This window comes from Microtus pennsylvanicus, chromosome 11, assembly GCF_037038515.1.
Source record: "Microtus pennsylvanicus isolate mMicPen1 chromosome 11, mMicPen1.hap1, whole genome shotgun sequence".
NCBI classification, from domain to species: Eukaryota; Metazoa; Chordata; class Mammalia; order Rodentia; family Cricetidae; genus Microtus; species Microtus pennsylvanicus.
Genome location: NC_134589.1, coordinates 9,292,900 through 9,305,000, shown reverse-complemented (window position 1 = coordinate 9,305,000; position 12,101 = coordinate 9,292,900). Strand labels below are relative to the sequence as shown.

At 49.3% G+C, this 12,101-nt stretch overlaps 1 protein-coding gene across 2 annotated transcripts; it reads right to left on the bottom strand.

Moving 5' to 3' along the window:
- Positions 1 to 1,229: 1,229 nt before the first annotated feature.
- On the bottom strand, positions 1,230 to 7,162 carry Mrpl58 (mitochondrial ribosomal protein L58). 2 transcript variants are annotated; one of them, XM_075990060.1, is made up of 6 exons: positions 6,938 to 7,162; positions 4,378 to 4,414; positions 2,565 to 2,624; positions 1,974 to 2,056; positions 1,718 to 1,887; positions 1,230 to 1,505 (listed from the first exon to the last, which is right to left on the bottom strand). In XM_075990060.1, the coding sequence occupies exons 1-6, from the start codon at positions 7,121 to 7,123 to the stop codon at positions 1,421 to 1,423; spliced, it is 621 nt and encodes a 206-aa protein (XP_075846175.1). In that variant the 5' UTR covers positions 7,124 to 7,162; the 3' UTR covers positions 1,230 to 1,420. The 2 variants fall into 2 exon arrangements, with proteins under 2 accessions (XP_075846175.1, XP_075846176.1); XM_075990061.1 differs by having other exon boundaries at positions 7,025 to 7,156.
- Between the last annotated feature and the right edge of the window lie 4,939 nt (positions 7,163 to 12,101).

Genomic DNA, 12,101 nt, shown 5'->3' with positions numbered 1-12,101 from the left:
CAAGTTTGAAAGCATTTGGAGCAATGTGGAGATGGGAAGAAACAGAAATCATGGCCGTGGAAGGAAGCAGTGATGATGGAGACACTGGTCAGCCATGACCCAGGAAGCTAGCAACAAGATGATTAACAGAATTGTTAAAATCGCACCCAAGCCCAGTGACAGCTCATAACCTCTTGGAGGTATTAAATTTTAGGCATGGATTCTTTTGCATGCCAGAGCCCTGGAGCAGAATAAAATGGTGGCAGAGGAATAAACCAAATGTAGAGAATTTCCTTGTAGCCCAGCATGACGTTTTACCTCCTGCAGATGAGCAATGTCTGCCTGACACTAACGATGCTCAATTTTCAAGCTAATATGGAATCCAAATTCTGGTTTGTCTCTGGAAAATTTGACCAGGGCAGCACTTATCTGATTTTAAAAAATTAAGTTATATTTGTGTGTGCACAGCTGCGTCACTGAGCTTGTGGAGGCCAGAAGCCAACTCTCATGAGTCAGTTCTCTCCTCCACCATGTGGGCACCAGGGATCAAACGCATGGCAGTCTTGGAAGCAGGAGCCTTGCTTTGCTGAGCCACTCTGGCCTTTATTGCTTTTAAAAAATAAATACATTGGTGGGGGGAGGTATAAAAAACACCAGCAGGGGCTGGTGAGATGGTTCAGCAAGAACAGCGCTGTGGCCAAGCCTGACTGGCCCCTGGGACCCACATGGTGGAGGAAGAAAACTGACTTCCACAGTTGTCCTCTGATTACCAGACATGCCTCCCTCATTATAACTAAAGTCAGGGCCAGCCAGATGGCTTGGCAGGTGAGGTTCCAGCCTCCTGGTGGGACAGAGGTGACTGCAAGCTGCTCTCCAACCCCTCACATACATGTGACACACAAACGCCCACCCACTCAGCATGTAAACAGTAAACCCAAACTTCTGGCCTGGGGATGTAGCGCAATGGATTTTGACGCTCTTACATGCCTTCCTGCCAGGTGCACCTTCCAAGTCTCCTGCACAACCTGCCATTTGGCATCTCTGGCTTCCTTGCTGCCCACTGTGTTCAGTTTGTGGTTTTGAGGGTCCAGCTCAAACGCCAGCTCAGGTATCCTGGCCCTTCTGGCTGTTTGCTCAAGGGTCAGCCCACACTCCTCTGCTGCCCCAGGTGCTGGCCCAGCACTAGGCAGTAACTGTGAGGGTCCAGGCTGAGAGGCTGGAGCCCTGCTACAAAGCTCTGAGAGGTGAGGTTCCTGTGCTTAGAAGTTTATTGCAGCCAGAAATACACGAGGAGGGCAACCGGGTGAGCTGCCTGGATGCCCTGTAGCCGTCCCTCCTAAGCAACGCTCTGGCCAGGTTCCAGTTAGCGAGAAGTCTCCCCTGGAGTGGCAGCCCTGCAGAGAGGCATGACACTCGTCTCTGCGGACAGTGTGGGGTAACTTCAGTCCATAGCCACCCTCCTGCTCGTCTTTATGGAAGAGTTGATTCTCTTCTGTCGCAGCCTTTCCCGATTCATCTTTTCTATCCTGAAAACAAAAGACGGCAATGAGGCCCAGATGTGCAATCAGGGCTTTTCAAGGCTGGAAGCTGAGGGCGAGCAGAGCAGCCCGGGCAGCAGGAGCCAGATGTGCAGCTGGGCCTGGGTTGGCACCTTGCTCCTCTCTGCAGCTTCCCCACTGCCATGCTGGGAGCTCCTGGACTCCATCTCCCCTGCCTCCTCTCACCTGCCCATCTGTACCTGAGTCTCTGGAGCTGAGCGTCTTCCTTGGATGGCTCCTTGGGCATTTGGTTGGCCTCAGCAATCATGTCTCGAATTTTCTGTAGGCACTCCGCCAGATTCCGGAACTGGTAGCGACTGATCTCGGAGGTAAGTACCAGCTCTCCTGCCTTGTTGATCTTGTTTTTATGCTGCCAAGGAGGAAAATGAGGAACACCACAAAGCCCATAAGCCTGTCCCTACCCTCGGATCCGCAGGGGCAGAAAGGGGTGAGTACCTTGAGAGCAATCTTCTGGCGCACAGGCTCAGCGATCCAGTCTGCACTGGCCAAGTGAAACCTGACTTCAGCCTTGGAATTCACTGTGGATAGGGAGGAAGGAGCAGGGACCATGAGACTCTTCAGAAGCCATAGTGTCCAGGCCTTCAGGGAGAGTCCTGAAGCCAAGACAACTATCTAGCCAGGACATTCTAGCCTGTGTCAAAGCTAGCCATGGAACAAGCCTACAAGGCTAATCTTTCTGGGACAAAATTAGACTTGTGGTATCCAAATGTCCAGGGTTTCTCACAAATCTTACAGGACTCTGAAAAGAGTGGGGGATGGGTTTCACAGAGCAAAGGAAATGTGTTCTTTGTGGATTCAAGCAGGCTGCCAGCTCATGCTGGAGTTCTCTTTGTTTATCCTCAAAAGCCAATCCTAGCCTTAGCAACCTACAGTGAGCGTCAGACAATCGGCCACATTCAGAAGGCTCAAAAGGATTATTATAAGCGGGAGGTGTGTGTGCTGCTGCAGAAAACCCTTTATTTCAGAGGAATGTGAATGCAGAGTTCCTTCTCACACCCCGCTCCCAGAACACTGCCGGGCCTGTACCTTTGTTAACATTCTGCCCTCCAGGACCGCTACTCCGACAGTAAGATATGCTCAATCGATCTGCAAACAGAAGAATACATACATGAGGGTTCCCCATGGCGGGACATGTAGAGTGCTAATTTAGTCAATGTGACTATTACACCCCCCCCCCCAAGCACTCGCACACACACACGTGCACGCACAGACACACAGACACACACACACACAGACACACACACACACACACGCACCAGTAAAGCTGGACAGGGCTGGAGAGATGGCTCAGAGGTTAAGAGCATTGCCTGCTCTTCCAAAGGTCCTGAGTTCAATTCCCAGCAACCACATGGTGGCTCACAACCATCCTTAATGCCCTCTTCTGGGCATACACACAGACAGAATATTGTATACATAATAAATAAATAAATTTAAAAAAAAAAAAAAAAAAAGATGTCAAAACTAAAATCAAGACAACTGACTTTCCCGAGGCTCCCAGATAGTGGAGGAAGTAAATTATGACCCAAATCTAGCACATTCTATCAAATCCTTGTTTTGTTTGCTTGTTTGTTTTAGAGACTACTCTTTCAGTGGCTCAAGCTAAGGACAGACTTAGCTTCACACAGTTAGAGGAGTGGCGGATATGGAATCAGGACGGGCTAGAAGCTTGAAAGGACACAACGGGGTAGGCAGGACGGCGCATTCCTTGTAATGCCTGCTTGGGAGGCTGAGGGAAGAGAATGTGGAGTTTGAGGCCTACAGTTGAGACTACACAACCAGACAGGGACAAGAGAGTACTGTTTCTGACTGTGTTCTCAGAGCCCAGCTCATGGGCTGGGTGGAAACTGTGTGCCGGAGGGATAAGAACCTGATCTTCAGCTCAGGAGCTTCCACCCCAAAAGGCAGAGTGCCCACTACCTACATATGGTCTTGGTGAAGTCCTATACAGGGTTTCTCTGTGTAGCCCTGGCTATCCTGAACTCACTCTGTAGACCGGGCTGGCCCCAAACTCACAGGATTTGCTGCCTTTGCCCCCCAAGTGCTGTGACTAAAAGTGTGTGCCACCACTGCCCATCTTGCCTATTTTTAAACTGGAATTTTTCCTTCCTCCCATTTCTCTAACTCATGCAAAGGCTTTCATAGTGTCTGGGTAAGTGAGACGGAGAAGCCAACTGAGAAGACCAGCTGGTAAACCCAGCAGTGTGGGCACTGAGGTGGTGACACATGGTGGCAGGGAACACAGTCCCTTGAGACCACCTCCCAGGTCTCCCTCCATTGGAAAAGTCAGTTAAATCTTGTTCTGACTCAGTAACAAAGGCACCTGGGACTGAAGGGGAATGGCTGCACTGTGGAGCCCAGCAAGCCTGCATAATGCTGGCTGCAGCTAAGTCTGTTCAAACAATGCCGCATGAACCTCCAGAGCTTGGGAGGCCAGGAAACATAACAACTGTCCACTGAGCAGATCGCCTGTCTTCCCAGGGACTGTGATGAGGCACTTTCCTGGCTCCCACTCTCTACCTTCCTTCTTCCCATAGCACTCAACTCCTACCCCACAGCTCCAAATCACAAGCACATCCAGAGCTCTTCATATGTGGGCAGACCACACAGTCTACATGCATGGCTGAGCCATCATTTGCTCGCTAGTCTAAGCTATGCTGCAAAGGGTCCTTCCGCCCCCCCCGTTGGTCTCTCTACTGTCTTCCACACGTCTGGTGAGATCTACACTTGGTGTGTGTGGTGCATGGGACAGACCCAGGCCTATCTCACACTAGGCAAATGCTCTCTTGACCCTGAGGTAGCCCCTAGCCTGAAAGGACTCATTTTCAAAAACATTACTCACCTAGAGGGATGTCACTGCTGGCTTGTTTCGCATGCTCCTGTAATATAACACACATAGTGTCAAAGAAAGGAGTCACCTGCCAGCCCACTCCTAACTGGTCCAAGACAGAAAAAAAAATAGTGTAATGCTATAAGCCGAATGTTATATATTTGAGGCTAAAGAGATGCTCAGTGGGTAAAAGCACTTCCTAAACGTCAAGCCTGACAACTTGCGTGTGCACACCCACACAAACAATAAATCAATGCAACAAACACTTTTTAAGAAGTTATGCATTATTGTTTTGGGGCCTCCAGCAAAATCATGCTATCAAACCATCCCCAACTCAGGCACTACTGCAGTGCTCCTCCAAGAAGAGGGGCAAATGCCTCTAGCAGCCTGCCACAGCTTAAGCTATCGCTGGGTACTACCAGCAGCCTGGCTCATGGGGGAAAGGAATGGGGTGGCTGAGACAAGGCTAAGAACACATACACGAGGGACACTAAACAACCCTCTGCCAACCTGGAGCGACAATCCTAGTGTGCCACCCTGCTCCTTCTGGTGCCACAGGAAGTGGGCACCAGAGGCACTGTGTCTTGAGCAGATCCTGCTTCATAAACCTGGAGGGCTCGAGTCAAACTGAGTTATTCCTGTCAGGCCTTTTCCTCCCCTAGCTCTTCATCCAGCAGCAATGCCCTCCAACCTTAAATCCTCTGGACCACAAGGGCCACCCCCAGAGGCTGTCTTGGCCTCCAAACCCAGAACATTCTTATCCGCACCCGCTTTGATGCCTTCACTCGTTTGAGCTTCAGAATGGGGGCAGGGTGGAATCCTCATGTCTGCTCACTTTTCCACTCTGGTAAATCCCCCATGCCCCAGGTTTTCTTCTCGACTCTTTATGTCTCTTCCTCACCTTCCTTTACCATCTCTCTGAGGTGGCTGAAACTCTGATACACCATTGAGATCTTTCTTTTCCCTCCCTGAAACACTGCATCCTTCTAAGCCGATGAAAATGTCACCTATGTTGGTGACCCCCAACTTTTGGGTTCAAGAAAACCTCTTTGCTCAGCTACAGTTCCACATACCCAGCATGCTCTCACTTCTTAGCCAATCCAGTAGTGAATCCCTTCCCTATATGCCTAGGATATGACCATCTGCAGGATTCCTACTGCTTCTACCCCATGTATCCTTTCTTGCCTATATTATATTACTGCAATCTTTTAACTCACCTTCCAGCTCTTGCCATTCTCCAGGCTACTGCATGGAACATTCTGTAACAGTCAATCTTGTAAAATATGTATCACTCCCTTCCTGGCCTCCACCTACCTCTTTCCTCTTTGGCTTCCCGTCATTGGCTTGCCCTGCTTAGCCTCACTTGTCCAGCATACCACTGCCCTGAAGTGGGTGACCTTACTAACCACGCTGCCCGAGACTCTCATCACCCCAGTATCCTCACATTTTTCTTCTTCTGGTTCTCTGTCTGTGACAGGGTCTCACATGGTCCAGGCTGGCCTTGAACTTGCGATTTTCCTGCCTCCCAAGTGCTGGGATTACAGATGTAGGCCACTACGCTCCACTTCTTCCAGGCCTGGCTTTCCCAGACCACTCTACCTAAAACTACAACTCTCGGCTGGGTTGGATGCTGCAAGCCTATCACCTCATCATCTTGAGAAGCAGAGGCAGGAGGACCACTGCAAATTAAGAGCCCAGCCAGGGCTTTTAAAGAGCCTTTCTCAAACCAAACAGGCCCAGTATAGTGACACAAGTCAATAATCTTTTCATCTGGAAGATGAAGGTGGAGAGATCAGGAGTTCAAGGCTACCCTTAACGAGTAGCGAGTTTGAGGCCAGCCTAGTTACATGAGATCCTTTGTCAAAGCAAACTCACAACAAACCTGCAACAGCATCTCTAGCTGTACTTCTTCCTTCTGGGCTTACTTTCTCTAAAGACTCATAGTCGGTGTTACTTGGGTTTATTCATTTATGAGAGAGAGAGAGAGAGAGAGAGAGAGAGAGAGAGAGAGAGAGAACTCTGCTGAAGGAAGAGTGAGTGAATGAATGGATGAAAATACTGGATGCTCTCTCAATCCTATAGGTGCAGCTCAGTAGGTTCCCTCTCTCCTGCTCTAGCCCAGGAAAGTGTATCTACACACAGCAGGCTAAATACGCATCCTGAAGGAACAAACTTTGTCTCTGGCTTCTTGACGTTACTAGGGGCAAAAGACTGAGTAACGATACAACTTGCGGACCTCAGCTTTTATGTCCACTTTGAAGGGCCATAATTCACCTTTCCCATAGAATGTGGGCCTGAAGACCGGGAAACAAACGTGGGAAAACTGGTGATCTTGAAAGAGGTGATGGTGGCAGGCTCTCTCCCCGGGCTGCACTACCGAAGCACGAGGGCGGCAACCACATCCTAAAGTCCTAGCCGTCCCTCCCCGTCACCAGCTCCCCCCCCCCCACGCCCCGGTTGCTAGGACGACCAGTTCCTCCGGCAGCAACCAAAATCTTCCACGCCGCCTGGCTTCCTGGCGTCACCTAGAGCGAGAGGACCCGCCCTTTCCGTCCCGCCTTTCTCGGCTCACCGGGACCTTCCAGGCCGTATCCACGCCCTTGGACTCGGGGTAGAGCTTGTCCAGGCTGTAGATGCTCTGGAATTCGGTGCCGAATACCTGTCTGTGCAGAGCCCGGCGAACACAGCGCGCGGGCGGCGGGAGCAACACGGTTCCAGCTCGGCTCAGGCCCCAGCGGAGGCCCCAGGCGGCCGCCATGTTAATTTCTCAGGCCCGCTTCCGGTGCGCGCTCTCCCAGTGGTCCGCGAGCTGGCGCTGCACTCGCGTCTTGAGTTCCGCCTGGTTTTTCGCGCTCCGGACTGGTCGCTTAGGTGTGGTGGCGGGAGCCAGCTGGCATCTGGCGGAGGTTGACCGGCAGACTGCGACCAAAAGACTCCTGTATCTGTCTGGCGTCGTGGTGCTCGCTGGCAGTCCCATCACTGCACTCAAGGCTAAGGCAGATTCTATTCTAATCTAGTTACATAGTGAGCCCCTGTCATGAAAATGACAAATAGCCCGGCAGTGATGGCGCAGGCCTTTTATCCCAGCACTCGGGAGGCAGAGGCAGGCGGATCTCTATGAATTCGAGACCAGCCTGGTCTACGGAGCGAGTTCCAGGACTGCCGATGATACCCAGAAAAAAACAAAAATAGCAATAACAATGATACTGCTACTAATAATAGATAATAGTAATAATAAGTAAATTATAAATAAATGAGCAAACCCTGGATCCCACGCCTCTAGAAACACCCCTTTCTCTTTTTGAATCTCTTCTCTTCACCTGTACCAACAACTCAACCAAACACATCAATAAGATCTTACCTACTGCCAGGCAGTGTTGGCACATGCCTTTAATCCCAGCACTCAGGAGAGTTTGAGGCCAGCCTGGTCTACAGAACAAATTCCAGAACAACCAGGGATATACACAGAGAAACCCTGTCTCAACAAAATGAATGAATGAATGATCTTACCTGTTCATTGGATTATTCCCCCCTTTCTCAGTGTGTGCCCCACATTCCTAGCCTGCTTCAGATAGATAGAGGGATAGATAACAGATATATAGAAAGATAATCAACCAATCTCTCTGTGTGTGGTTTTTAGTCTAATGGTTGGTTGATTTTGTGGTATGTATGTGTGTATGTGTGTGTATGTATGTATGTTTGTTTCTTTTTTTTTTTTTTTGATTTTTTGAGACAGGGTTTCTCTGTAGCTTTTGGTTCCTGTCCTGGAACTAGCTCTTGTAGACCAGGCTGGCCTCGAACTCCCAGAGATCCGCCTGCCTCTGCCTCCCGAGTGCTGGGATTAAAGGCGTGCGCCACCACCGCCCGGCTGTATGTATGTTTGCATGTATGTACTGAGACAGGGCCTCAGTTATGTAACCTGGCCTAGGTTCACTATGTAGATTAGGCTGTTTGCCTGTCTCTCCAGAGCATTGGGATTAAGGGTTTAGCCAACCAGGTCTGACTTTTGTTTGTGTTTTGAGACAGATTTTTTCTCTTTTGTTGTTGTTTTATTTTGTTTTTAAACAGGGTTTCTCTGGAACTAGCTCTTGTAGACCAGGCTGGCCTCGAACTTACAGAGATCCACTTGCCTCTGCCTCCTGAGTGCTGGGATGAAAGGCATGCACCACCACTGCCAGGCTCAAGACAGGTTTTTCTATTTAGCTCAGGCTGGCCTTGAACTCCTGGTCCTCCTGCCTCCACCTCCCAGATGCTCAGATTACAGGTGGTCTCCGCCAAGCAAGGCCCAGTCTTATTTTCTAACGTAATGACCTGTTTTCTAGCTAGACTGTAGGCTCTCTGCTATAGCCCAAGCAGGCAGAGCGTGGCACGTCATGGACACACCACAAATGTGGATCGAGTGAATTCCGTGGCAGTTAGTTTTTGAAAGTTCAAGTGCACAATGGGTTCTTTTAGCCACTAGACAAGCTGGAGAAGTAGGTACAGAATTCAGAAAACTTCAGGTTAGGCAGAGCCATTTCATGTTTAAGGCAGGAAACCCAGAATTGGTGACATTCCACGTAAGACAAGCGACGTTTGAAGGTGACTAATCCCTGGCTAAGTTATGTAGTTGGGGTTGTGTGTGGATGAAAAGAGAGGTCAGTAAATGTTAGTGATTGTTAGTAATGCTTGCGGTTAGCTTGTAATGAAGAGTTTGATTTTTAGGAGAAAGTGTCATTACCTAGAAAAAATATGCCCCTGGGATAATTTAAATATTCCCCAGGGACACTGACTGATTGAAATAGGAGATTGTCATTGAAGCCAGCCTTTCTGGTCTGAGCATTACTGGGGAAATAAACCAGCCCCTAGGCACTCTGTAAACTTGAACTAGGAAGCTCCGGCAACTGACAGCCCTTTGGGGCTCTGGGTTGGAAGGAGTCTCCTGGGTGCCTCCCTGTCTGACTTAGTCCCAGAACCTCAGTGGGAGCAGAGACGTTTCCATAGTGACCAGAATAAGATGCTCAGGGGAGCAAACCCAGACATTCAGGTTATGGATTATGAATAAGGAAATCGGAGCGGCATCTTCGCTCTGCGGCGGGGCTCTGACCAGCGCCTGACCCACGGGTTGTAGGAGGGGAAGCTTCACATTTCCATGGCTCCAAATAAACACAGCCTGTTCGGGCCATCTGGTGGCCTGGATTCTGGGAGAGGTGCGAGTGGAGCAGAGAGTGAGACAGGTTGCCCTGGAGAGGGGAGAAGAGCAGCTGGCAGGCTCTTCTCACTGACTGCTGCCAGGAACCATTCGGTCCAAGGGCCCCTGGGAGGAGAAGCGGGCTTATGAGGCGACCCCTGTCCCCGAGATAGGCGAGCACTGAGGGGGATGTGGTGGAGCATGCCTATAATTTCAGCACCTGGGAGGCCGAGGCAGGAGGATTGCGGTGAGTTCCAGGCCAGTCTGTGTTACAAAGTGAGTTTCATGCCAGCCTGGCTGCATAACAAGACCTCCTGTTAAATGATAACAATAAAAAGGCTGGCACTGGAGGTTGAAGCCAGCGTTCCCCTTCCCCTCAATGGTCCTTCCACGGCTGGATGGGCTGAGGTGGTGCTGCAGGAAGGGTCTATCCACCACAAATAAGGGGGGGGGGATGAGGAACCAACAAGTCAGTCCTGGAAGCTGAGGAGTTTGTAGCTACAGCCCAGCTCTACAGCTCGTGAGTTGGCATGTGACCATCATATGAAAGAATCCACAAGATTTCCATTCTCCTGAGTGCCCTAAGTCAGGCAATCGCTTAAAGGCAGGCGGTGGTGGTGGCGCACACCTTTAATCCCAGCACTCAGGGTACAGAGAGAGACAGATCTCTGAGTTCGAGGCCAACCTGGTCTATGGAGTGAGTTCCAGGACAGCCGGGGTTACACAGAGAAACCCCATCTCAAAAACCCCAAAACTTCTCTATGTTGCAGGCATAGGGAATGTGTAGTGAGAATGGTGGCATCAGACTCAGTTGAAATACTGTTAATACACTCTGTGTGTGTGAGAGAGAGAGAGAGAGAGAGTGTGTGTGTGCGTGTGTATGTGTGTGAGAGAGAATGTGTGAGAGAGAAAGAGAGTGTGTGTGTGAGAGTGTGTGTGTGCGCGTGAGAGAATGTGTGTATGTGTGTGTGTGTGTGTGTGTGTGTGTGTGTGTGAGAGAGAGAGAGAGAGAGAGAGAGAGAGAGAGAGAGAGAGAGAGAGAGGTGCCGGGATGGACCATGGGAGCTCGCTCATGGCCAGAGGAACACTTTTCCATCAGCTACACCGCTCGGCCTGAATTGAAATATTTCTAGGTGACCTCGAATGACTCATTTAACCTCTGAACTTCAGTAAATGAGAAAGTTCCTGCGGGTATGAAACATTCTAAACCACTTGCCACATAGCCAGCACAAATCAACATGCAACAACAGCCATTATGCAGAGATGCTGTGTGCACAGGCCCCTTGAAGATCTGATAGCTCTTGTTCTCTGCAGCCATGGGGTAGGAAATCCATTCTGATAAGCTCTCTAGACCTCTTCTCTCCCGGAGGGATGAGCAGCGCAGCACATGCTCCGTGGCTTGAGTAAAAGGGCAAGATTCTTTCCCAGAATTCCTATCTCTCCCTGGAAGTTCAGGCCTATCCTTTCCTGCCTAGCTATTGGCTGTTCAGCTCTCTTTTTCTTTTCTTCTTCTTTTTTTTTCCGAGACAGGGTTTCTCTTTCTCTTTGGAGCCTGTCCTAGAACTTGCTCTATAGACCAAGCTGGCCTCGAATTCACAGAGATCTGCCTGCCTCTGCCTCCTGAATGCTGTGATTAAAGGCATGTGCCACCACCTCCCAGCTTCAGCTCTTTATTAAGCCAATCAGAAGGTGCCTTAGTCAGAAGTAAAACAGAGACACATCTTCACACAGTGTACAAGAAGATTATGCTGTGGCATAAGAACAGACAGGAGGACCAATGGAACAGAATAGAAGACCTGGATATCAATCCACACATCTTCGAACACTTGATCTTTGATAAAGAAGCAAATAATATCAAATGGAAAAAAGAAAGCATATTTAACAAGTGGTGCTGGCATAACTGGATATCAACATATAGAAGAATGAAAATAGACCCATATCTATCACCATGCACAAAACTCAAGTCCAAATGGATCAAAGACCTTAACATAAAGCAAGCCACACTGAACCTTACAGAAGAGAAAGTGTGGGAAGTACACTTGAATGCATTGGCACAGGGAACCACTTCCTAAATATAACCCCAGTAGCACAGACACTGAGAGAAACAATTAATAAATGGGACCTCCTGAAACTGAAGAGCTTTGTAAAGCAAAGGACATGGTCAACAAGACAAAACGACAGTCTACACAATGGGGAAAGATCTTCACTAACCCCACATCAGACAGAGGTCTGATCTCCAAAACATACAAAAAAGTCAAGAAATTGGACACCAAAAGATCACATAATTAAAAAAAATGGAGTATAGACCTAAACAGAGAACTCTCAACAGAGGCATCTAAAATGGCTGAAAGACACTTAAGGAGATGCTCAACATCTTTAGTCATCAGAGAAATGCAAACCAAAACAACTCTTGAGATTCCATCTTACACCTATAAGAATGGCCAAGATCAAAAATACTGATGACAACTTATGCTGGAAAGGTTATGGGGAAAAGGAAACACTTCTGCATTGCTGGTGGGAGTGCAGGCTGGTACAGCCCCTTTGGATGTCAGTGTGGCGATTTCTC

Excerpts from the sequence above, each read along its gene's own strand:
- Mrpl58 (XM_075990060.1), bottom strand. The coding sequence starts at position 7,123 with ATGGCGGCCGCCTGGGGCCTCCGCTGGGGCCTGAGCCGAGCTGGAACC. Across the intron at positions 2,625-4,377 it reads CAGCAGTGACATCCCTCTAG|ATCGATTGAGCATATCTTAC; the intron begins GTGAGTAATGTT and ends TTCTGTTTGCAG. Across the intron at positions 2,057-2,564 it reads AGGGCAGAATGTTAACAAAG|TGAATTCCAAGGCTGAAGTC; the intron begins GTACAGGCCCGG and ends CCCTATCCACAG.